The sequence below is a fragment of the Macrosteles quadrilineatus genome, unplaced genomic scaffold, assembly GCF_028750875.1.
Source record: "Macrosteles quadrilineatus isolate MER2022 unplaced genomic scaffold, UCM_ALF_1.0 Scaffold_9__3_contigs__length_116548681, whole genome shotgun sequence".
Taxonomy (NCBI): Eukaryota; Metazoa; Arthropoda; class Insecta; order Hemiptera; family Cicadellidae; genus Macrosteles; species Macrosteles quadrilineatus.
The window spans coordinates 108039462-108066270 of NW_026542602.1; the positions used below are offsets into that span (position 1 = coordinate 108039462).

General features: G+C 36.2%; 1 protein-coding gene across 7 annotated transcripts in view; it reads right to left on the reverse strand.

The window, feature by feature from the left end:
* The window catches only part of LOC129002446 (dmX-like protein 2), a 205566-nt gene that overhangs the window by 133679 nt on the left and 45078 nt on the right, over positions 1-26809 (reverse strand). For 6 of the 7 annotated variants that reach the window (XM_054430251.1, XM_054430254.1, XM_054430249.1 and 3 more), the window contains 16 exons: positions 25899-26010; positions 25051-25218; positions 24534-24748; positions 22739-23016; positions 21912-22076; positions 20032-20177; positions 13606-13750; positions 13070-13219; positions 12027-12270; positions 11357-11499; positions 10043-10188; positions 7733-7845; positions 3717-3866; positions 2648-2881; positions 1689-1849; positions 979-1115 (listed from right to left, as the gene is read on the reverse strand). In XM_054430251.1, the coding sequence (XP_054286226.1) occupies positions 979-1115; positions 1689-1849; positions 2648-2881; positions 3717-3866; positions 7733-7845; positions 10043-10188; positions 11357-11499; positions 12027-12270; positions 13070-13219; positions 13606-13750; positions 20032-20177; positions 21912-22076; positions 22739-23016; positions 24534-24748; positions 25051-25218; positions 25899-26010 (2707 nt within the window). The remainder of the gene's footprint in view (positions 1-978; positions 1116-1688; positions 1850-2647; positions 2882-3716; positions 3867-7732; positions 7846-10042; positions 10189-11356; positions 11500-12026; positions 12271-13069; positions 13220-13605; positions 13751-20031; positions 20178-21911; positions 22077-22738; positions 23017-24533; positions 24749-25050; positions 25219-25898; positions 26011-26809) is intronic. The other variant, XM_054430248.1, reaches the window with a different exon arrangement.

The following is a 26809-nucleotide window of genomic DNA, read 5'->3' on the forward strand; positions in this document are numbered from 1 at the left end:
TTGAAATTGTCTTTATACCACAAGACATATGGGAAATCTAACACTTCTAACTAATTGTATATATATATATATATATATATATATATATATATATGAGGCCTAAAATTATGAACTGATGAAAAGATCAAGGTGAGAAGAACAATATTGTATCTAGAAACTAGAAAAAGAAGGTTTTACCTAATAACAACGGACACTGAAGACACATCAAGTATTCAAATTATTGTAAATAGTTTAGCGAGAAAACAGGAAATATATTAGAACAATTAGTTTCCGTTCACTATTTCTGCATATAATCTTTGTAATTCAAATGGAAGTCGATTTAAGTAACCTTAAGACTTTAAGTTAATATAAAACTTATAACCTTCAAAGTTAAAAATATTCATTTGGAGTAAGCCTTATATTAACTTTATTGAGATGAACTGTTTGGTTGTGGTATGACTCCTCAGCTATCACTCTCGCTTTCTCACCCCTCCTCCATCGATCACTATCCTTAGGCCATAAATCAGGGGATTACCCCAAACAAAGATCAGGAACGCTGTCTGTCTCCCTTTAATATTATTAATCCAATTCCATTACATTTGCTTGCAACTTAATATTAGATTCCTGATTCAATTTATGAAACAGTCAATGGATCTAGATATTGATTCTTTTCTTGAGATTTTTGGTAAATACCATGATTTGAGATTAGGATTCTTGACAAATTACTAGAGATAAAGAATAAGCACATGTGTGTAGAGCCTGCCATATGTTTATTATGAGTTACAATAATCTAACAATTATGAAATAAATAACACTACCAAGAGCTGTGTCGCAAATGCTAAACCAGGCAAAATCTAATGTACATGGGTTGAATTGAACCTGGAGCAAAAAAAAATATTAATTGGGGCCTAGATACAACTGAGAGATTAGTAAGAATCTATGTTAGGTCAGGCTACTTCTCCTGGGCTTGGTAGTCTACATTAAATTTTTTTTACTCACCTAATCTCATCCACAAAGTTGGGAGCAGCAAGGGACGAGGCCTTCCTGAGAATGGGACGGTTTGTGGACTGAGACTCCTTCATGGCCTTCATGTTGGCTTGGGCCAAATCACTGGACACTGGGGTGAACAGCATCACCTGTGACCAAACACTCTCAAATAACATCAAACTAGCTCTTTGTATGACTTAAATATTTATAAAGAAGGGTGTAGCACAAGAGCCTAGGTGTTTAGGGGTTTTTTTTTTGGGTTGGGGATATCGGGTTTACTTGAATGGGAAGAAGTTAAATCTGGTTAGAATCAAAGAGAGAGATGAACTGTTCCAGGAGTTAAATTCTCTCTCCAACTCAAACCTTCCTTAGTTAAAAACACTATCAGTGATGGTCAAATAGACTAGTTTATTGTGTACCTAAATTGTAACGTTTCATGTTTATTGTGCCAGATTGGACTCCCTCCTATCCTCACAAAAAAATACTTCAGGTTTGATATTTTGAAAATTCAGTAGAATTTGGATGGTTTTAAACTTGACCCAGTTGTCCTTGATCATCGTGCGTTTACTAAGTGGTGCTGGATAAAGAAACAACTTATCTGAACCAGTAAAAATGCTACCAAAGTCATAAATTTTATCTGCCATTCTTCAACGGGTAAAATGCACCTTAGCTGCATCCCCATCTCAAAACAGTGGTTGTGTGTGATATACTGAAGCTCTCACCTTGCTTCCTACAGCCACTGTGAGAATGTGTGAGCCGTCCTCTTTAGACACCCAGTCCAGCTGTACCAGGTGTTTCTGTGTCAGTGGACAGTTGTTACCATTCTCTATGATGCTCTTGCGCAGTGACTGCAGCGTGCTGAAGCTAGGGACGGCTAGCAGACCTGCGAAAAAATAACAACTAGTGTTATTGTCTTTTTAAGTGAATTGTTTGTCTCTAATATTTTACTAATATGTAAAATTAAGTTAAAAAGAAGTTACACAGAGGAAGTAGACCTAAAAATTAGCCCTTGAAATGAATTGCAAACATGGTAATACTTATTCTATGTATTCAGAAGTCACTGATATTCAAAGTCTCTGTGAAAACAACGCACGTAATAATAAAATAGTAGTAAGAGCATGAAAGTGGCTTAATTTCTTTAATTTTGGAAAAATTCACCTCGAAATTACAGTCCGGAGTTATAGAGAATGAGGGAAAAAGAGCCTTTTTAACAAACAAAAGGTCGTTGAAAACAGATGCACAATTAATTCACTTGTCATACTTAAATTGAAGTTTACCTACCAACATTGCATGATTTTAATTTTAAGAAAACAATTACAATTGCATTGAGATGTTATCTGATTCATGTAAAAGGCATTGTACAGAATGCTAAGAGAAGATGGGATAGTATGAAAATTATTTTGTTATTAAAAAATATTTCTTGGGCTTAACTGAATTATATTTCAGGATCCACAAATACTTTTCAAGTAATATTGGATAAGCGAAATTCCATAGTAGGAAAACAAAATGCATAGCCTTTTTCCTTCCTTAATAGCATCATTGTGCCAAAAGAGAATGTTTCCTCTTGACAGTCTTCTGTGAGCAACATATACTCGAGAAGTAAAAACTCATTGAATAGTACTAAATATATAAAAACATTTAAAATCATTTGTTTCTTTTTCATTAAAAAACTAACACCCACCCGCACCAGTTTTAACCAAGCTAGCAGGTTCTCCGAGACCGTTCATATCTCCATTCCTGCGAGGGTCAAGTTCCTCGTTGCTCATGGCCTTTATGAAGTTGTTCTGCAGCCGCTGTTTCTTGGACAGCAGAGTGTGGTCGTAGATGTAGCTGAGGTCCACACTGGGGTCTACCTGGATACGAGGCAGGTGGATGTTCTTGAGATGTAGAGTGTCCTCTAGGACCCATTCTGACCCTACAACAGAACCGACATTATCTAGGATTCCTACAGAGACGCAAACTATCAACTCTTGGACAAACCATGAAAAAAGGCTTGCTCAGGTCTAAAGATGGGTAAACTCACACTTGAGTCACCCTTGGCATAAACCGAAACTGCAGAACCTGATTTCTTGGACTAGGAAGGTTTATAACAGTAAATTACCTTTGGATATTAATGAGTTGAAGCTGACACACATCAGAGTTGAAAGGTCAGTCAAAATAATAATGATGATGACATAGGATTCCTTTACAGTTAACACAGTAACAATTTTCAGTGCAATCACAAAGTTTGGGTTAAAGAAAGAGACAGAGTTAAGTTTTATTGAAAACAAATAGTACTTAGACCTTGGAACACATATTTTTGAATATTCCATCAAGCATGTATTGCTCCAAGACCCAATACAAAATGATATTTTACTGTGTCATTCTCTCATCCAGTGATAACCACAAAGATCATCTTGACCCTGAGTCTGCATTTCCTGGTGAACATTGGACCTGAGGAAATCTTTAGTGTGGATCTTGTTGTGGATCTTGTGCTGGAGTGAACTCTTTTCCATTCAGGTAAGCCAATATTTGCATAAACATTAGTTCTGTGTTTATAAACCAAAATCTAGTAATCTAATTGGAGTAAGCACTGCTTCATCTAGTGGTGGAATCAAGCTAACCCTCCTCGTGACACAGGTAAAGGTCGATGGTTTCCAGCCACAGAGTAACATGTCCTTCCCGAGACCTGTCTCCACTTGAATTTCCAGAAGTAGAACCTACCCACATGAACAGTATTGTATTACATATAAGGATATAAGATAACTTACCACCGGTGCTTTCACATTCGTAGATGGCTACACAGAGGTTGACATATCGAGAGTCAGGGTCCTTGCGAGACGGTCGAGTGAAGGATTTGCCATACTTGTAGGCACACGCGATCCTCCCACTGTAGGCGGCATTAATGTTTAGTGGCTGACCTACAAAACAATAACAATTTGTCATTTTATTTGTAAAATTACATAAAGTAGGGGTTAAAATATATTAAAAAGGAAACTATAAGTAAATATGTGAAATGAATTTACTGCCACTTGTACAAAAACGTTTTAGTTTGAAAATTTAGTCTAGCATATTTAAAGAGTCTAGCATATACTATGAGAGGACAGCAAAATTCAGCAGCAAGGAACATACTTAATAGAAACTCCAAAGAAAGAAGACAGCCAGGACAGCCTAAGCTAAGATGGAGGGATGAAATTCAAAAAGATATTGGGAAGAAATGAAAATGAAGCTAAAGAAAGAGACACCTGGAGGCAGTGCGTGGGTGAAACCTGGGGGAGTATTTTAGGGCCCTGAATATGTGGTTTGACCTAGAAATAATTAGAACACAGATGAAACCATTGTTGTTCGATAGTGAAAAGTACATATCAAGTAACATATCAAAAGTCTCCAAAAATATCTTTGGTGGAACACCACCATTTTTCCAAAATGGCGCCCAAATCCAGTAGTTTTTTGCTTTTTATTGAAATTCTGACTTTCCAGTCAATATTGGTGAAAAGTCGTCAATACATTTAATATTCCTCCTGAAATTACCTTTAAAATGATACCAAATACATGTACCTACAACAAAAAATAAACGCCGTAGAAATAATAAAATATTTCAAATAAAAATATTTTTTGTAAATTAATGTAATAGTCCAAGCAAACTAAAAATAACGTACACAGGGATTGTATAAAAATTTGCAAGTAAACATGTTATGGTTTTATTTTTATTGTTGTGGTGTGCAGAGTGACATACCAAAAGTTTAAAAAAATCAGTCCACGGGAAACCCCTAAATTAAGGAGAAAATGGCGGCTTTTCCCAATATTGGACAAATTTTGCAACAAAAGATACCACATGTTTTTTTGCACATTTTTCGAGATATTGACTTGGAACCACGACCGATATTTATTGGATGGTCCGTACTTAATTTCAATAGGGGACGCTTTTGGGCCGCCATCTTGGATCAGCCATATTGGATATAAATATTTTTTAATGTAATTATAGTGTTGTGACACATCATTATGAACTAGATTTCCACGCTGATTTTAGTGCTGAAATCCGTTTTTAAATATTGTAATTGTAATTTTTTAAATTTATTAAATTGTTGTACGTACATGTATTTGGTATCATTTTAAAGGTAATTTCAGGAGGAACATTAAATGTATTGACGACTTTTCACCAATATTGACTGGAAAGTCAGAATTTCAATAAAAAGCAAAAAACTACTGGATTTGGCCGCCATTTTGGAAAAATGGTGGTGTTCCACCAAAGATATTTTTGGAGACTTTTGATATGTTATTCACAATACTTTTCACTATCGAACAACAATGGTTTCATCTGTGTTCTAATTATTTCTAGGTTTTGCTATTTATTTTCTTATTTTAAGGCGCCTATTTCACAAGATCGAAAATCGGAAGATCCAACGTTTATATTGCAGATCAGAAGATCCAAAGATTGGTAGATCCAAAAGTACAGTCATAACCAATTTTACATTGTGAAGTAAAACTTATGAAATAGACTGTACGTTTCACTTTGAATCTTCCTATCATACGAGTTCGGAAGCAGTGTTTCCAAACGACCAAAAAAGTAATCCCGCTTACTGGGTCGAGAAATCCTGTTTAATCCCGCTTTTGAATGAAGAAAAATCCCGTTTTATCCCACATGATATTTTTTTGTTTAATCCCGAGTGTTATATTTGACGTATCATGTTAAAATAGTTGTTTAAATATTTCTTTCATATTTTACTACAGTAGTTTAATCAATTTAAGTTTTCCTCTAAAATTAAGTAGAAAAAATCAAAATAGACGTCATAGCTGAAAATCCCATTTTAATCCCGCTCATGGTGTAAAAATCCAGTTTTCGGGATAATAATCCCGCGTTTGGAAACACTGGTCGGAAGATCCAAAATGCATGTGTCAGATCGGAAGATCCAAAAGATGAGTTATTGCGTCTCGCATATTGAAGGCGTTTAAATGCACGCCGTCATCAGCCTTGTGCCTTCTTATTTGTTTTCTTTTGTAATGTTTTTAATTAATTATTACTTTCTCCCCTTATGTATTTGAACGCCTTCAATCTGTGGGACGCAATAGTTCATACTTTTGGATCTTTGCTCTAACGTATTGCTTTTTGGATCTTCCGTACCCAACTACGATCGGAAGATCCAAAGTGAAACGTACAGTCTATTACTTCACAATGTAAAATCTTCCAATCTGCAATTTGAATGTTGGATTTTCCGATTTTGGATCTTGTGAAGATGATCCAGGCCAAGTACTTCTTATGGTACCAGTGGCCACTCCAATAAGTAAGTGATATTTAACAGTAGGTGTTAAAATAATTACACTAATTCACTTCTTAAAATAACATGTATCCAAAGACTTGAACCATATTTTGAACAGATTCCTTAAATTTTGTAATTTAAAAACGTAAATACAAGAACAAATTAGGCATGAGTCGTATCCGAATCTCGAGTCCACCGAATCCTAAAAAAAAATTCGGATCTCGGGTGCGCTGACAGAATACGCCGACTCACCGCCAGCTCTATAATAATGTGTAGCAGCAGTGTCAATCTACGCATGGCTGGAACAAAGCCAAACTCAGTCTCAAAATTTAAGGCCATGGCTTGAATTACGTCTTAGTCGAATATTAATTGTATTTTAAATAGGGATAGGCCGAGGTCGATAACAGAATTTCTTGATTCGATACCAGTTCTGAAATATTACTTACGATTGTCGATACCACTGATTCCATATAAAAACTCATTTTTAAGGAATGTGCAATGGTCAATGTTTTGTTGCTCGTTTAAATTCTGAATCAGGTAACCGGGGTAGTTCATGCTGGCCCAAAATTATCGTGCGCTCTCAGTTATTTACCGTATCTAAGTCTGATACAGAATTAGGGAACCGCTCTTGCTCCTTACAAAACAAAATAGTCGTAGACTGAAAACATCCAAATGGAGGTAGCACTGGCACGACAAAACTACTAGGAATTAAAACGCTGTAAAATATTATGTTGGTACCACTAGAATAATCTACCAACTCATTGGCTGTTGGCTTAATTGCTATCTCACAATCCCCTAGTACATATGGCGGCCAACGTCTCTCAATTCTCGCATTCAGTGATACCTTCGGTTGTAGCTCTAGTTCAGTGCAAGCAACTATTGCCTCCATCGCTATAGACTTAACCTTGACCGCAATAATATTGTCTGCATTCATGTAGCAAGCAATGGCGGAACTGTAATACTGTAGACACTAGACAGACGACACAACGATTTACACAATTCGATCCCCAATCGAAGCTCAACTGTGGATTGAATTGATGTTTAGTATTTAATAAGTTATTTAAAATTTTAATAACAAAGTACACTATTGTTCAACAAATTTAAAATCAACAAGTGTAGGGGCCTACCTACAACAACCATAAATAACCAATAATGAATATTTAGTATTTGCCGTCCAAATAAAGGATACCGTTCGATTTAGGCTAAAATAATAGGTTTTAAAGATGTTATCAATTAGTGGTCTGTTATTTATGCCGTGTGTAAAAAGTAACTTAATTATGTAACTTAACTTTTCATTGCAAATAAAAAGTAATTTATGTTTAGTGTAATATTTATTTTTAAATGCTCCCTATTCCATTCTTGCTTTTTAATCACCGTATAAAAATGACCGTTCGTAATTATTTTTGGGACTCAAGATTCAAAGATACAAGATTAGAGATTTGATTTTTTAAGATTCGTATTCGAGATTCAAAATTCCTGGATTTGACCATCCCTAGAACAAACACTACTGGTCAAAACTCATGTCTTACCTGATATTTCAATCATTGATTCCTTGTCTTTCCGCAACATTTCCCATTCTTGCCACTCGTATGTGTGCTCTACTTTCCCATTTTGCTTTTTGCTGACTTTGCATTTCCAAAACCTGTAACAACAAAGATAAATATAGCAATTAGGGATGGTCAAGTCTCGAAATTTCGGGAAATTTTCGGGAAATTTTAAATCTCGTTACACGAGACGAGATTTTTTTTTGGCCGAGATTTTTATCGAGACGAGAATAAAAAAAAAAATAAAATAAAATAAAAAAAAACGCCTGCAGAAAGTCAATGCAATACCCGCAATACAGGAGCGTGTTGTAGTTGCGTTTCCTTTGCGAAGGCGTTCTTATTAATTAACTCTTTAAATGTAAATATTACTTTAATTATTTTAATAATATTACTTTAATAACATTTTAGAAGTTTTGTTAAGTGTAAGCAGTGTGAGGAATGTTTTATTACTATAAAAAGCCAAAACAAGTACCTAACTATTTTATAAAAATTAATATTGCTTTTATTTTATGATTTATTTTATTTTAGGATAAGTTGAACTCTATCCTAAATGATATCACTATGTTTCCTAATCGTAGGCATTTTTAATAAGTTAGGCGTGATTAAAAAAAAAATGTTATGCTGATGTTTTTTAATAAAAGATTGTAAATATTCTTGCCTATTATCATTATTTTTGTATTTAAACAGTCATCTAACAATGTTACAAAATCAGGTAAACATTTTGAACGTGCATTTCCCGTTGTGTATGAGAAGGGAAATCCCGTCTCGATCTCGTCTCGAAATTTTATGAGAAATAAAAAATCTCGTCTCGTCTCGTCTCGAACTAAAAATCCAATCTCGTCCATCTCTAATAGCAATAAATTTAATGTTACAGGTTTATCACAGTGATGAAATTTATTATCTATTCAAACTTACCAGGAACTGCCTGGTGTGCATACATGCTATGCAACAAAAATATGCAAGTGGTACTTTTTGTGTTAAAAAGCACTATAAACTTAATATAGTCACAAACCTATAAATATTTAAGACTTTTCAGAGGGATCTTATTTAACACTAAATAAGCACATCTGTAGAAGTAGAGTTAAGTATTTTTTAGTTAATTTATAAATAAGGAGAGGAAGGATGAGCAGGCTGACCCAACGATGTAAAGAACTACTGGATTGCGCTCTCAGTAGCACTGCGGGCGGTGTTTGCGGTCTCGCTCCCCCCACCATCTACTGGCAGTAGCCGACGCAGCCCAGCCCATACACTCACCATTGTAAAACGCACTTTTTTAAGTTGCTGCTCTGTTGAAATATATAGATATAAAATATTGCTAATGTATGCCAAACCCTTTTTACTATTCTAAACTTAATGTCTTCTTCTTTTCTTGCAGAAAATAACATATTTGAACTCTTAAAAACCCGACTACATCTGTCCAGTTTTTACCGCAGATCTATGCTTGACATTAACGTGATAGGCCTACTTTTTTCTTTCTTTTTTGTAGCCCATTTTGTAATATACATTGTCGTTACACATTGAAAGAAAAAAATATCTTGTTTACGTCAATCATAATGTCACGTCTGAGGCTAAAACTTCAAAATTATACTAATTGTTTATGTACAATTTTTTGTTTCATAAAATATGATTTCAATTATAAATATTGCACTTTCTATTTCTTCTTTGTAATCACTTATTATTTTAACATGTATAATATTGAATTAGCGATATAAGTTGTCTAAAAACATCTAAAAATCGGGTTTAGTGAATTTGTAGCTTTTAAAGAATTCATACGGGCTATTTTCTGCAAGAAACAAAACAGACATAAAGGTTTAGATAGTAAAAAGAGTTTGACAAGCGTTAGCAATACTTTACCCCTATATATTTCAACACAGCAGCAACTAAAAATGCGCGTTTTATAATTGCGAGTGTATGGGCTGCGTCGGCTTCTGCCAGTAGATGGTGGGGGAAGCTAGACCGCGCGGCCAACACTGAGCCAGCGATCCATGAGTTGTTTATATCGTTGGGCTGACCTCACAAATCGTAGGCATCCCACTCAGGCAATAAGCCCTTTTCAATCAAAGGTTAATTTATAAACTATAAGCAATGTTTGATTGAATAGATTCTTAATAAAAATTATAAAGTTTCTCTTGTGCTTACAAGTTACTTCAAATTGTTCCTGGACACCTTTTTACTGTTCCGACGACATGTCCTACAGTTCTACACTATTTTACACAGTTACTAAAACATCATTCCTAGAGTTCCAACAATATTACCAACCCTTTCAACTACATATCTACAGTTGCTATCACATACCTGATGGTGCTGTCGGAGCAGGCTGTCACTATGATGTAGGGAGCGAAGCATGCTGGATAGATGGAGGCAGAGCTGAGATGTCCTCCAGCAGGTGCCGCGTGTATCACGTCAACCCCGTCTGGTAGAGGTAGCTCTTGTGTACATACCTACAACACACATTACCAACCCATATATCCTGACATTTCCTCCTCAACTCCACTGCAATGGTACGTGATGAATTTTTAAGTAGGATATCATAAACAGACACATTGTATACTTTACGATATAGTATATTACGTTACTAGTCCTGAAAATAAATGTTTACCGGACGAGTGTGGTCGTTCCCGTGCGAGACGAAGTCGAGTACGGGATTACCATACGAGTCCGGTACACACATTTTGGAAGAGTTACGTACGATAGTTTACGCCATACTACTTAATTCGTACAAATCCTTATATATTTCCACCAACTAAAGGACTAAACATCACCAGTAATAACCTCTAAGAGAGGTTATGTTTTTGTTTATAACCAATCATTGCCTCGCAAATACGGTATAATCAGCTGATTGGTGTCCGGTAAAACTCATTGCAGAACAGTATTACGCAATGAAACCCCATTAGAATAAGCTGGCGGCAAACAGCTGTTTTCTGGACTAAATCCTTGCGTGGGAAGTTCGTCAAAATAATGTAGTGTGGCGTAAAATATTTTTACTACAAACCATAAATATCCCACTAGCATTATACTTTGTTCACAATATTTAGGTGGTTTTAGGGGAAGAAATCTATCCCCTCCACTTGACCCTTACCTTTAAAATAATAGCTCAATAGCTGATTAAGCAATATACATTAAATACAAAAAAAGTGGTGGGGAAACTTCCCCTTAAGCCGCCTAAATATTGTGAACAAAACAACAAAGTATAATGTCAAAATGTTTGGATGAGTGACAGCATTATCATTTTCACCCTACAGGTAAAAGTGTTATATTAACATGAGCGCAGTTGTCAAATTAAAAATTTGAGTGTCAACTAGAGAATCTTTTTGCAAAAAAAGTAAAAATCTTCTTGACTTTTTTATGTGTAGTGTTCTATTACCTCATGAGCTATGTTTTGTTTTTATCAAGTCTAGATCCAGTGCTGTAGTCCTACAAAAGATGAAACCATAATGTCATTGTATCTCTGTAAAACAGGGTTTTATTAAAATTTTTTCTTTCTGATCATTTGTATTTAGAATTATACCTTTTGGTAATCCAGAATCCTTTTTAATCCAACAAACTGTAGGTCCCATATTGGTTGGATTATCAAGATTGACCTATAATGGTTATCAGTAAGTCACAAACCTTGGTAGTATTTATCTGCACATGTCCAGTATGGACCTGGCCGTGACATGACTCGTCCAGCCTAGAGGATGAGTCTACATCCTCCAATGTGTCGTCCTGCACCAGTCTACTGTCTGGCACGTACATCAGGTCTCCATTTTCATCTATAACACCATCAGAGCTCATCAGGTAATGTGCCATAATTAAACAGAGTTTATCGAAGAACAATAAATAAGGGTAAATTGAATTAAAACTAAAAGAAAAGGATGTCCAATTCCCTATGTGATATAAGTCAATGGAAAACTGAATACAATTAAACCTTTATATGCTAATTTCAGTATCTTTAACTCAGCATGATCTAAATGTTTTATAATTTTGTTAAACTCAACACACTGTGCAAAACAATTTACAACTTTTTAAAACAAATTGGCTAGGTTTGTAACTTCATATAATTTTTTTTTCAAACTAAAAAAATAAATCCCTGTTTTACCACTTGGATTTTCTCTGGGTTTTTTCATGGGGCATTGGGTTTTCTCTGAGTCAAAACATGGGAAGCGCAAAAAGCTTTCATGTGGCTGGTGCGCCAACAAACAAGGTCCACCTTGACTCAATAAAAAAATCAATTTAATTAAATACAGTTTTTGTACAAATAAAAATCAAAGACAGAACAGTAACAAGAGCGTAAACTCACCGCTGTTGTCAGTCTGAGAGGAGATGACTATTCGCCAGGTGTGTACTGTAGTGCCTTGCGTCGTCCGTTCCAGTACCACCAGGTAGAACGGCTCCTCAAACTCCTTTGTCTGTTGCAGGTCCACGATGGCCCCGTGGCTGCCCTCTGTCAGTGAGATGCCCCCTGGCGTCCCCGCCAGTCCCATACTCTCTCCAGTGATCAGCTGTTCTTGGAACACGTGTAGGAACTGTGTGTTCTGCCAGTCCTGCAACACCACCGACAACTCCACAAAGAATACAAGTATTTTGACACTACACTTTCTCTTAGCTCATTGCACTCTCTCTACTGCTTGCTAATCTGGCACATGCAGAATTTTGGCAGGATTGGTTTTTGAAATATTGATTTACGGAGTGTCTTAAAAATAAACAGCCTTTATTGTGATATTAACGAGGGAAATCCCACTATTTTTGAGCATCAAAAATACACATCTGCACATGTGGTTTGATAATAAGTTGTCTCATCAGTTTGACTAATTGGTTGAACATGTTCGTGTATTCAAAATTAATTGGTAATTCACATAAGCACACTCTGCCAAAATTGGCCCAAATCAAATACATCCATTTCGATTTTAAAACTGGCGCCAACGTTAAAATGATGATAGAACCAAGAGTCAAAAGTGATAGTTTGTATGAGTCGAAGCTGAATAGTAACAAATCTACTGAATCTCAAGAAAAAATTCAAATTCTAAACGCAAGAATCAATTTTTGAATCTCATATTTAGAAATTTGAAATGATAAGAGTTCAGCTAGCTTACCTGAAGAAGAACAAAAAAGTATGGGGAACAGGTATATATGCAAATAAAAGTTTTCAAAACATAACACTGTTATTTCATCCTAATATAGAACTTCCAGAGAGTAGACTGAAGAAATTTGATCATATTGTCATTTTTTTGTGAAAATTGGTTATTTGAATGTTTTGTGGTTTTTAATTGAATACATTTAATACACCCTAAATCATGAGACAGTTTTGTTTAAGTGAGATAACAATAAAAAATATGAACTCACATGAGTAGCGTCTGCGATGGCGTCGAGCTGTATGACGCAGCCAGGTCTAGCTGTGGACTGTTGAGAGACAATCTTGATGCGGTCGTGCAGTGAGATATGTTTGGCTCCGTCTTCCGACGATAAATCAGTAGACAAACTCATTGTGGAACCCTGAAAAACACAGTATCATATCACAACTTATCTGAATCACCAACAGAGAAGAAGAGTTTAAAGCAGCAGATAAAGCCGTTCAGTAATTAGATTACTCCCATTTGATGACAATAACAGTGAAATTAAAAAAGTATGTTTGCTAAATAAATTATCAAAGTCCATTACAGTTGAATTATAGTCCGTTCACAAAATTTATACAGTATGAGGGGAAGTTCCCCACTATCTTTTTTTGGTTAATGTATAGTTGCAGCTGCTTGACATTATAGCAAACCTCATCTGATGAGCTGTTGTTTTAAAGGTAGAAATAAGTGAAGAGGATGGATTTTTTCCTCCTAAAAGTGCCTAAATTTTGTGAACGGAATATATAGATATATATTTGCAATTACCATCATTCGACTTCTTCGTTCTGAAGTAGATACTTCCGCCAGCAATGTCCGAGCGTCTATTACAGCTTGGTAAACTCGTAAACTCTCTCCGTCAGAAGCCACAAAGCAGGCACTCGGTGAATTGGACAGGTTCCCTAACGTGGTACTGCGGAAAAAACGAGTAAACAAGTCAAACTTTGAGAGCAAAGAGGTTTTGTAAATTACCAAACTTGAATATGTAGCAAACAAGAAAATAAGATGGTACTTTGATAGAATTTTTAGTTTTGTAGTTTCTAATGATGCAGGTCAGTAGTGCAGCATACAAGTTTCCTTTGACTACCTTAGCATCCAATGGTATTGATTTTAAAATAAAATATTGCTTGAATTAAACTAAATATAGAAAACATCTAAATGGACTAAACGGACTAAATACATCTTGCATACGAATCTTCCACTTTTGCACTGAAAGCTCTCAAAGTTGGCTATGTAACATGATCACGTGTTTAACCTTTGTAACAGTAAAGTTGGCAACCTTATGTTAGCAAACCTGCACAGTTAAACATACCTCTTCTATTAAATTTTATATATTTTATACTCTCTAATAAATTTTAAGCAATAAAATCAAGAGAGCAACCATTTTTAAAAATTTAAAATGTTATTCTGTTTGGGCCAATTTACACTATTTTAAGCATTTCTATTATAAATAATTAGAGAAAACTTCTTTTAGTGAGGAACAAATTATTTTAAGGAATGAATTAGGCTTGTATGCAAACAAATTATGGACTCAAAGGACTAAATTACATTGACTATATGAGGATGTGCCTTAATTACATATTTTTAGCAACTATACATCTTCAATATAAGATTGCAACATAATCTGATATTCAGATTGATGATAAACATTAACATGGCAAAACGGTTTCCTTTATCAGTTAAGGACTTCCAGAATCTAGTGACTCTCAATATTGAGAAAGGGACAAGAGGCCTCAAAATATTCAGTATTTCCTTTGTGTTTTTTTTTTTATTTACTTAAGTAAAGTGGGTTGCCTACAATTTTGAGGTAAGTGTAGTGAAGTCAAAGTCAAAGTCAAAGTCAAAGTCATCTTTATTGTCACAAAACGTTTTTTTTTTTATGCTCTGGCACAGCCAGACAAAACAGGTGACATTGTCAAACTATACTAAAATAAACTAGCTTATATTGGTAAAAATAAATACATAGTAGGTAACAAAACAAACAATTCACATTGATTTATCTTCAAGAAACTGACCAATACTATAATAATTCTTTTCCAATAAAAATTCAAAAATTTTTTCTTTAAAAGATTTTAATCCTATTATAGATTTGTAGTACCCAGGCAAATTGTTAAAAAATCTTTTACCCATATAAGAAGGTGTCCTTTCCACAAGATTTAATCTGTGTATAGGATATTGAAAATCTGTATGAAATCTAGTGTTATAATTGTGTCGATTATTTTCACTGTGGAGTTTTTCAAAATTTGATTTCACATACAATAAACATTTAAGAATATACAAATTATTAGGGACGGTTAGAATCTTTAGTTCTTTAAAAAGTTGTTTGCAAGAATGTTTTACGGGTTTAAAAGTCATAATTCTAAGTATTCTTTTTTGAAGTTTAAAAAGTTGATGCGAATCAGATGTGACGCCCCAAAGCTCTATTCCATACTGTAAAATTGACGAAAATAAAGCGTGATAAATCATTAGTCTAGTGTTTAAATCAACAACATTTCTTAAGACCAACATTTGAAAACATACTGAATTTAACTTTTTAGAGGTGTAACTTTTTAGTGTTATCGTAAGTTAAATTAAAATATAGTTTTAATAAGACAAATACTTTATTAGGTAGCTTTTACAATATATCAAGAATCAGAATGTTTACCAACAAAAACTAAACAAATAATATTATAATACCATATGTTCTCAAACACATATGAATAACAACACATCTCCCCTTTAAAGATCGAACCTCCGGGTAGGTTTGAATTGTCTTGTTGATCTTCTTAGATTCGCTAAAGGATTTGTCTGCGATGCCATTGCAGGATGATCAAAAGGTTCTGATCTTCTGAGGTGTTCGGAAGGACTGGTCTGCAGTGCTGGTTGAGAGTGATCAGAAGGCATAGTAGTGCTAAATCTTTGCAGTGATCTTCTGTTCCTCCGCAAACAACCATCTTGCGTTTGAATGATATAGGATCGAGGTGCAGGATGTTTGTTTAATACAGTTCCTTCTTGATTCCTGTCCTTTATATGGACTTGAGCTCCAACAGGTAGAGTAGGCAATTCTGTGGCTCTATGTCTTTTGTCAAAATAAATCTTTTGACGATCAATTCTTGCTTCTTCCTTTTCCCTTAATTTTTCAGCGACTACCAGATAGGGTCTTAGTTGATCAGACATTATTGGAACATTAGTACGGATCCTTCTCCCGAAAAGTAATTCCGCTGGACTTTTCCCATTTTCTAGAGGGGTTGCTCTTAACATAAGTAGCATTTTGTAGGGATCATCACTTTTTTCTAAGTGGTACTTAAAGTTTTTTACTTGCGCTTCGATAAAGCCGTTGCTTTGTGGAAATTTTGGGCTTGATGTAATCAATTTAAATCCATAATCACGACCAAGTTGTTTGAATTGACAGCAGTCAAATTGAGAACCACAGTCTGCTCTCACTGTCTCAGGTACACCATGACGTGCGAAGATGGAATTTGTATATGTCACAATAGTGCCCATTTTTAAGTCATTTAGTCTAGCAATCTCCATAAACCTGGAATAATAGTCTGAGATTGAGAGATACCAGTGACCTTTGCACTTCAGCAAATCGGCACCCACTATTTGCCAAGGTCTGTCCGGATAAGGGGTTGGTATCAGCGGCTCTGCTCTCGTAGCGCGATTTTCTGCACATATCTTGCAATTTTCTACTAGTTCTTTGATTTGTTGAGAAAGACGAGGCCACCACACAGTCAATTTTGCAAAAGATCTACATTTTGTTATGCCTTGATGTCCTTCATGAATACTTCTTAGTACATTAGCTCTTAAAGAATTTGGTATTATAATACGACTTCCAAAGAGAAGTATACCATTTTGCTCACTTATATCTTCTCTATGATACCAGTAGGGCAATACGTCCTCTGGAATCTTAGATTTTTCTGGCCAACCTTTCACACAATACTGAGACACATGTTTTAGAGTTTCATCTTTCATAGTTTCTTGATTTATTTCTCGCAACCTTTCATCCGAAACTGATGGTAGAGTAGTGTCAATATTTTGTATATAAGCAAGGATTTCCTCTGTAAGTTCCCATTCCTCTTCAGAGTTCTCTGTGTCTCGAGACAGTGCATCAGCCAAAATCAACTGTTTGCCGGGCGTGTAGGTAATATCATATGTATATCTCATCAGTCGGAGTCGTATTCTCTGAAGCCTGGGAGTAATATTGTCCAAGTCTTTTATCTTGAATATGGAGAGCAAGGGCTTATGGTCTGTCTCAATATGCAAATGCAACCCTAATATGAAGTGTTCATCAAATCGTTCAAACCCCCATGCAATCGCTAGAGCTTCTTTTTCTATTTGAGCCCAATTTCGTTTGGCTGATGACAAACTTCTCGAAGCATAGGCCACAGGACGTTTAGTTCCATCTTCTTGAAGCTGAAGTAGTGCAACTCCAATACCGTATGACGAGGAATCCGCGGAGAGGAAGGTTTCTTTAGACATGCTGTATAAAGCGAGACACGGTTCGGACATCAATGACAGTTTAATCTTTTCCAAAGCTTGGTCTTGATCAGGCCCCCAAACAAATTCTGTATTTCTTTGCAGTAAAGCATGTAGTGGATGAACTATGGTCGACAAATTATGAATAAACTTTGCTACGTAATTGACAACACCTAGAATTCTCCTTAGTTCTTTAACATTAGTTGGCGTTTTGAGTTTTTGGATAGCCTCAACACGAGAGGGATCTGGCTTAATACCATTTTTAGTTACAAGGTGGCCTAGTAAACTGATACTGTCATGCCGGAACACACATTTTGATCTATTAAGTGTCCAGCCCTTTTCCTGGAGCCTACACAAAACACTATGCAAATTTTTGTCATGTTCTTCCATATCTTTCCCGTATATAGTGATGTCATCGAAATGGCAAACAACACCTTGAAGGCCTTCAAGTGATTCAGACATTTGACGCTGGAATACTTCTGAACCAGTAGTGGAAATCCCGAAAGGGAGTCGTAAAAATCTGAACCTTCCAAAAGGTGTGATGAAAGTTGTAAGATATGAAGCTTCTTCTGTTATGGGTATTTGCCAATATCCCGAGTTAGCATCTAGTTTCGAGAACACCTTAGCATCATCTAATTGTCCTAGAGTGTAGTCTACAGAGGGCACAGGATATAGTTCTCGTTTTACACTCTCATTAAGTTTAGTAAAATCTACGCAAAGTCTTATTGAATTGTCCTTTTTAGGGACAATGACAAGAGGTGAACACCAGTCAGTCGGAGTGTCTACTCTCACGATAACACCTTTATCCAACATTGCATCCAGTTCTCTTTTTACAGCATCTTTATAGGGTAGGGGAACACGCCTTGGAACTTTGAGAGAGTACGGTTCAGCGTTTGGCTTTAATTTTATATTATAATGAGCTTGTGTATCACCAAGACCGCTGAAAAGTTTAGGATATGATGTAAAGGGATCAAATGAGCCAGTGGAGTTGACTCGAAACATCCTTTTAACTAGACCCAATTTTTCACTAACTTCATTGCTCAAAAGGGTTCTATCAGCACCAGATATTACATAAAACTGAGACTTACAATATTGATCCTTGTACTGGATTGTACCCTCGAATACGCCCAAGATATTAAGGACAGATCCGTTAGGCCCAATTAAAACTTTGGTACTTGAATTTAGTGGGTACATAAATAATTTCAACTTATAAAGTGATTGGGGCAAGACACAAACGTCAGCTCCAGTGTCTATCTTAGCTTGAATACATACTCCATTTAGTTTAACTTCAGCAGACCATTTTGCTTTAGGATTCTTTTGAGGATTAATAGACCCCACAAACTTGTCACTCTTAATAACTTCATCTTGAAGAGGATTGGAATCAACTGGAGGTTTCTGAGCAAATTTAGTGCCCCAAGTCCTTGAAGTGACTTTATCTGCAGTTAGTGCATGTTCAGAAGACCTGGACCTCATCAATCAAGACTGGGACGGGTGGCGTCGTCCTGTAATCCAGCTACTAGGAGGTCACGAATTGTGGAAATTTATAGGGATGCACTGTGGATGCGATGCTCTCTGGTGTGGATTAACGTCCGCACTAGTGAATACTACGACTATCCACAGTACTATCCTGATAATTAGACCAATTCGTAAATTACAAGGAAAAATGTGGTTCGGATTCCACTATAAACTGTAGGTCCCTTAATTGCCATTAGCTGTATGGGCTATTAATTAACAGCTGTTTCTAAGGAACATGTCGGCCTTAGTCACTAACAAGACTACAAGATCGCGCCACTCATCCTACACTCATCCTTCACTCATATTTGGGTTAAAATACGCACATAGTGGCGTCCCCATCTTAAATAATTGATAATTGATAATGATTGTTGAATTTTAACTGATTCGGCTTGCTTAACATTTGAGACAGCAGAATTAAGTGTTAGATCTGCATTCATTTGTAGTTTTTCAGATAAACTTTTGTCTCTAATTGCTACAACAAGTTGATCTCGTATAGCCTCATCTTTATAAGAAGCAGGAAAATCGCATCTAGAAGCCATCTCATGTAGATCATGAATCAAACTCTCAACACGCTCTTCCTCATGTTGAATCCTAGTATGAAACATGTACCTCTCAAAGATTACATTTTTAGAAGGAGCGAAATATGTATCCAATTTTTTTTAAACAGTTTTGAAACTTTTACTTTCCTCAGATGTCAAATTAAATGATTCAAATATGCTTTCGGCCTTTTCACCCATCATATATAGTAAGGTGTTTACCTGATATGGTTCGTATTCATTGGAGAGCCCAGATACCGCATGAAAGCGCAAGAAACGGGTTTTCCATTTAGACCAGTTTTCTCCTTTAAAATCAAAATGTTCTGGGGAAGGAACACTAAAACCTTTCATCTTTATGTACTGTATTGCTAAAACAATAAAAAACCCGCTGCCACCATGTAGTGTTATCGTAAGTTAAATTAAAATATAGTTTTAATAAGAAATACTTTATTAGGTAGCTTTTACAATAGATCAAGAATCAGAATGTTTACCAACAAAAACTAAACAAATAATATTATAATACCATATGTTCTCAAACACATATGAATAACAACACAGTAAGCCTGCTCATCCTGTCCTTTGTATCCTTAAGCCTACTTTCATTCGTGGATGGCATTGAAAATTAATAACATGTATTGTACCTCTAATAACCAATCAATAACAGTACAACTAACACCATACAAACCTTGGAAGTAAGGTAGGTATCCAGGCAACATTGGAAAAGGCGGACATTTCAGGAGAATTGATACGAGCCAGCTCAGAGACTCCTCCAGACTTTGAGAGAGGTCCAACAGCGTCAACCCGCCACAGGATCAACTCACTACAGAAACCCTGTAAACATACAACATCTGTAACACTGTTAACTAGCATATGTATTACATGGGATTTTTTTTATTCATCCCTGTTATCAATAATGATATTAACTATGGCTACAGAGTACAAATTCACTACCTACTGTGAAGTAGGCATTACATCCATAATTTTAAGTGGGTTTAATCAAATTGTTAACTGTTAAATTGTTAAGTTAACAAACTGTCCACTTAAATTTTGTAACAATCAAATAAAGGTTTACCATAATGTTTTCCAGAAGTCCTCATTCATAACCTTTAAGTAGATTTGTGACAAAGATAGGTAAAAATACCACCAACTTTAAGTCTACGGAAACTCAATACTTGAACCACTCGCTGGGGCGCGGAAAAAATACAAAATTTGGCTATGCGCCCAGAGATAGGTTTGTCCTACACAATCAACTGACACAATACCGAGTACTAAATAGGAATAAATTACTTTTTGACCAAAAAAATATTCTCAGAAGTCAGTGAAATTTTTTTTTTATACAGAAAACTGTTAGACAAAACCTACAATTACCAAAATTTACAGGAAACCCACGGCAACTGATCATACGATACACGCCACTTCTAACCATCCTCAATCACACAAAATGGCTGCCTACAATAGTTTTGTAAATCGACTATTGAGGGTTCCTTTAACAAAAGACGATTATGACAACGAATATCTCATTTTAAAACATATTGCAGTGAAAAATGGTTATCCAAGTACTATCATAGATAAACTAATCAGTAAACAGAAATACAGAAACGTTAAACAAGAATCTGACAAGTCTGGTCAAAAGTTCGTATCAATTGAATACGGCAATGTTCTCCATTTCACTATTAAAAATGAACTTAGGAAACAAAATATCACCCTGGCATGCAAAACTTCAAATAAGATAGAACATCATTTAAACACGAATCGGCGTAATAATATCGATAACAACTTGGACGACACGGGTGTCTATAAAATAAATTGCAATGATTGCCCTAGTATGTACATAGGGCAAACAGGTCGTTCCTTTAGACAAAGGTTTAACGAACATCTCCCTAAGCCTAAATTGCTTTCACAGCGTTCTAAGATTGCCGAACACCTGCAAAAAGAAAACCATTCCATAAAAAGTACCAATGGTGGATTAGAAATTTTACATAAATGTAATAAAGGCCCTGTGATGAACGTCCTAGAAAGCTACGAAATTTATAAAGCTTTCAAAAAATCGCCAAATGATGTGTTGAATGAAAAACTAACTTTCAACTCCAACATTCTGTTCGATCGCATTGAATCATTGAAAAATAGAAATAGTGACAAACAGCTGATCTCCCCCCTCCCCCAAGGCCAAGGTCAACGTCTCCAGGGTATCGGATAACAACATGAACCAGTCAGTCAGTGTACCGGTCCGTACAACCACTACGTTATTCATTTTTGCTTAGGCCGGCCAAAAATACAAATTATCAATGTTTTTTGTACATATTAATGTTTCGTGTGTGAGTGTATGTCTACATGTGATCTTCAACTATGACCAATGCTATTCACAGTAATTTTAACAAGACATGAAGATTTGACAATGGAGCTGTTAGCCCCGAAACTATAGTTATCTTAAAGACTACTTTGGATTGAAGACGTAAACAAGGTATTTAACCTATTATTATTATTACTACAATTACCAGTCATAAGCAAAATCAAATTAGTAAGAAATAAGAATATCAAAAGATAAGGAACATGTTAGAAAGTTACCGTTGGTGCGGTGGGATCAAGACTAGAAGGGCTCTGGATAGGTGCATCCTCAGGTAGGTTGTGATGAGAAGTTGTCAGTAACAGAGGCAACACAGGGTGACAGGTGATGTCATTCACTCTAAACCTGTGACCCGAGGCCCGTGACGCATGTCCTATACTCAGCACCTGTAATATTTCAAACAGATTTTATAGCATAATATAGGTTTGTGCCTTATTTTTTGTAACATCCTTATTAGTCGTACAGTAAAAAAGTAATAAGAAACAAATCTGACTAGATTAAAAAACTAACTATTTTGTTATTTTGTAATGTGTTACAAATTTGTTGCTATCTTAGAATTTGCTGTTTGGGTTTCAAATGAAAATAGGAATAGTTCAAGATTCCTGGGACAGTCAAGTAACTATGTGGGTCTCAAAAAGCCCCCCTTTTTGTCATAAGGCTACTTATTAATTCACAATGTGAGTCATCATTACATAGATGGTAACACAATTGGACTAGTCCTTTACAAAAAAGTAAGAAAAAATATCAATACACAAAATTGCTGGATCATGGCAATGGCCTGATAATCAGAATCTTGCCAGTTTGATCCCGAGAAAAGTCAATAGCCTTAGAAACTGGACATAGCTGTCCTTAATCATTGTGCTGACTAAATGGTAAAGACTAAAGAAACAATTGATCTCATTCAGTAATAGCGCAACACACAGCATCTTACTCAATTATATGCTCATCATTAACTCATTTCTGGGATAAATTACGCCAATTGTGTCACCAACTCAATTGAAAATTGGTATTATAAATATAGCTAACAACCATTGAATGGATAAATTACCTGTGTGAACTTAGTCTTATCAGCAAACGTGAGCTGCCACAAGTTGAGAGTGCCATTGCTGTGTTTAGTCACCATGGACAGTGTGGGGCTAGGCGGGGCTGACAGCAGGTCGTGCAGTGTGTGTGCTGCCTCTGTGCTGCCTCCACAGCTGGGCGGTCCATCTCTGCTACCCTCCCCCCCACCAGGGGTCGTGCCTTCCTCTCCCTCCGCGTCTCCATCCTCCTCTACCACGCTGGGTAGTGGCGTCGTGCCTGCCTCCTCGTTGCCACCTGTAGATACTGGTCAAGAAACAAGGGTAACGTAGATTAATGAGTGGCCTTTTATGTGGAGAGGAATTTCCAATGTGGTCATCTAAATACCCCCGCCGCAGCAAACCTGCAGATTAAGCAAATTTCCATTTACCTGGCTGGATTTCTATGAAAATATTCCCTAAAAAATTGTCAGATTTATTTTCTATTTAAAAAACATTAATTTTAGTGAGTAGGCCTACTTAGGTTTGCTGCTACAGGGAAGATATTGAGGTGTGTTTATAGCAATGTTGATAGCTTAGTATGAAATAAACGCTAAATAAAAGCTTAGTGAGTCGGTGGCTTAGTCGGTAGCGTCGCGGACTTCGGGCCCAAGGCAGCGATGTCGTGGGTTCGGATCCTGGTCACTGCCGATAACATTTAATCAGTACAGTTCACCTTTGTACTGTACCGGCTCACTCCTTGCTTTGCTGTAAACGATCCACGCACGGGCGCTTAGTCTATGTGGACGGGCAAATGCAAGGTTAAAAGCGGCCGCCAACCTCTTTAAAAAAAAAAAAAATCCAAATTTGGTTACAAAAGTTTATTTATTCTCCGTAAGAATAACATTGGAATTTTAAATATACATTTTTTTAAATTATCTCTGTAACAGTTGTGCATACAACAACACTTCAATATACGAAATTATTTCTTTTTTTAATCTTTACAAAATGGTTTTTAAGGAAATTATGAAATTTCGTGTTTTTTTCTACTAGGCTATCCAAAAGTGAATTTAGACACTACTAAATTGTTTCATTTATTATTTATTGATTACCCCATTATTATTAGGTACTAGCTGGCCCGACAGACGTCGTCCTGTCCTAATGTGGTTTTATATCAAATACTCGATCATTTTCAAGATGAGCTCGTTCACATGGCTCAATCACGTCCTGGTTAAAGATTGTTCCCTACGCTCACTCACCTTCAGGTTTAGCTCGTTTGCTACGCTAACTCGCCTTCGGGTCGAAGTTTGTTCGCTGCGCTCACTCACCCTTTGGTTACAAATTAACTGTTGTCATAAATAAAAAAAAAAATAATAGTGCTCCACCCTGTTGGTAAACCTATTAACTTTATAATGCTATTGAACATCACAGAATCAAATTGTTTAATTGAACCAGCTGTTAAGATTCTTTAATTCCATTTAAATATGAGTACTCATAAGGTTATCATGGGAAACTCAAGAGCCACTGGGGCGGAGCCCTTTTGACGGATCTGCACCAAACTTCACACAAACCATCCTTGAATAATGCTTAATAATGCCTGAAAGTTTCATTACAATCTGTCGAGCGGTTTCGGAGTCCATAAAGGACAAACATACATACATACAAACAAACATACATTGGATTTTATATATATAGACTCGCCTTTAAGTCAACGTTTTACAGGTTGTATCATATGGCCAAAACTTAATTCAGCCAGGAGCTCAGTCCCGTGGTGGCCAGATATGAAGGGTTCTACTGTAGGCTATAGTAATCAAAGATATAACAACATTCTAGACTTTGACTCACAAGGGCCGTTGGGTGGGGACTTGGTGGCCGCCGCAGTCTTGACCACGTCCCTGAATACCAACTGCAGCAGACAACACGACGTGTGGTACAGACACACATTGTTGGACATGGTCATGGCGTCTCCCAGAGGGAAGGCGGTGGGTATGCGGGTGGAGAATGACACTTGAGCCTGACGGAACGATCCGGGGTGGTACTCGTCCAGCCACTCCACCACCCTGGAACATACATGAGGTTACAAAACCGCTGCCTCCTGACCTGACTGATTTCACAGAAAAACCTAATTGTTATCAATAATATTGGTCCCTCCCCCCCCCCCACTCTTGCTGTATGCTGTTCTCTTCATGGTCTATTTATGTTCATGATTTCAGATACATTTGCTGTGTTTCATGTACTAACACATCACTTAAAAAAAAATTGTATTTGTGTCCGAATGATAAACCTACCCATATCTGTTACTACAGTATTATTATTTTGGACTTTTTACTAATATCCATAACTCAAACAACTTTGTATTTACCAGATGAGGAAGCTGCCATCGATGGGGTGTATGGCGAACAGGAGGTCTGGGTTGTGATGCCAGTCTCGCAATAAAGCCTCTATCTTAACATCCAGTGAATCAGTCAAGTGACCTCCTGTAGGTGGTCCGGCCGTGTCAGTTGCAAGAGAGTTGATGGACGTCGCGTTGCTGTAACCAAAATAAACTGTTAACGCCTGTATTAAGTAGTTTAATATGGTGAGTTGATGGACAGAACATACTGCAAGTCTCCTAAAACTATAAAAATAGGTAGGCTTGCTGCACACCAAATCCAACACACCATGATAACACATTTTGACAAAAGTAATTGATACAGTGCAGGTAGATTGAAACTAAAAAAAAACAATTTTGTCCATGTCCAGGGGTGTTTGAACTTGAAAATTAAATTTAACAACAGGTTTTTTACTGTCATATCAGCTTTTTTCGTTGATAACAATCAAATAGCTTTGGGCAGATATATACAGTTTTTTGGTGGCGTCACGTTGTAGAGAACTTTAGAGACGAATGGAGTAGTACTCATCCTCAAGCAAAAGTATTGACACCACAGCAATGTAGAGTTAATCACACGAGAGATGATTATCATGTTACAGCAAACTTGATAGATGATTTGGATTACGCCACAATCGTGCTACATTATAGTATTACAAACTCATTGACTGTTTTCAGGTTATCACGGTTGAGTGGGTAGCTTGATGTCTGATGAAACGGATATCATTTTCCATGTATCCATGAAATCACAATTTCATCACACAGTAAATACCTTCAAACTTTACAATACACTTTTTTAAATGAAAGCATTAAGCAAGCACTATTGTGAGAGATGTTCTCACCTGAGCGTGTGATGACTACTGTTGGGGAAGCTGCTCTGGCCATGTTGATGCTCCTCACTACTCTCATCTTGGGAGACTGACTTGGACACTTTACCTCCGGTCGTTCTCCTGCCTAACAGACAAATCAACATTACCTGGTAGGAATCTGCTTTGGATTCAGCTGTAAACGAATAACAGAATATTTTATCACTAGGGCCTACAGTGACTCTTTTAGACCCGAGATCAAGTTTGACGATCGAGGCAAAGCTGATGATATTTTTCGTCATATTGCACCATTATTTGAACAAACTATATTAAAAAACTAGAAAAGTTTTCAGGTAACCTCTCAAAACTACTTCTAACACAAACCAATTTAATTTGCTAAAGGAAAAAAGCAGCGGTATGTAAGTGATTCATAGGTCTTGTCTATTACGATCGTGTTTGTGTACATCTATCTATACTTATTTAATACGCAAGCAAGTTTTTTGTGACAATTACTCCTCCGAAACTACTGAACCGATTGACATGTTTTTGGTGTCATTGTAAAGAGCGTAACGTGAAGTTGTGCAGGAAACTTTCTTTTTAGGGAAATAATTAGATAGTGAGGCCCTGGGGCCATTTAAAGTTTCGTATTTCTCCATAAGGATAACACAGGAGATAATTTTTATTTACAGAAACATATGTTTGTTACTTGAAAATTGTCAAAGTCTACTACATAATAATTGCTGTGTATTATGACTCTTAATGTATACCTACTACATTTCAATCAAGGATTGTGTACCTTAAAGTTTACCCATAATGGATCTTACTATTTTATTTTAATGCTGGGAATAAAATTTAGTGGAGAATAAGTTACCATGATTTAAAAAAATTTACTATAATAATTTATGTATATAAATTACAAATCTTTGACATTATTAATAATTAATTAA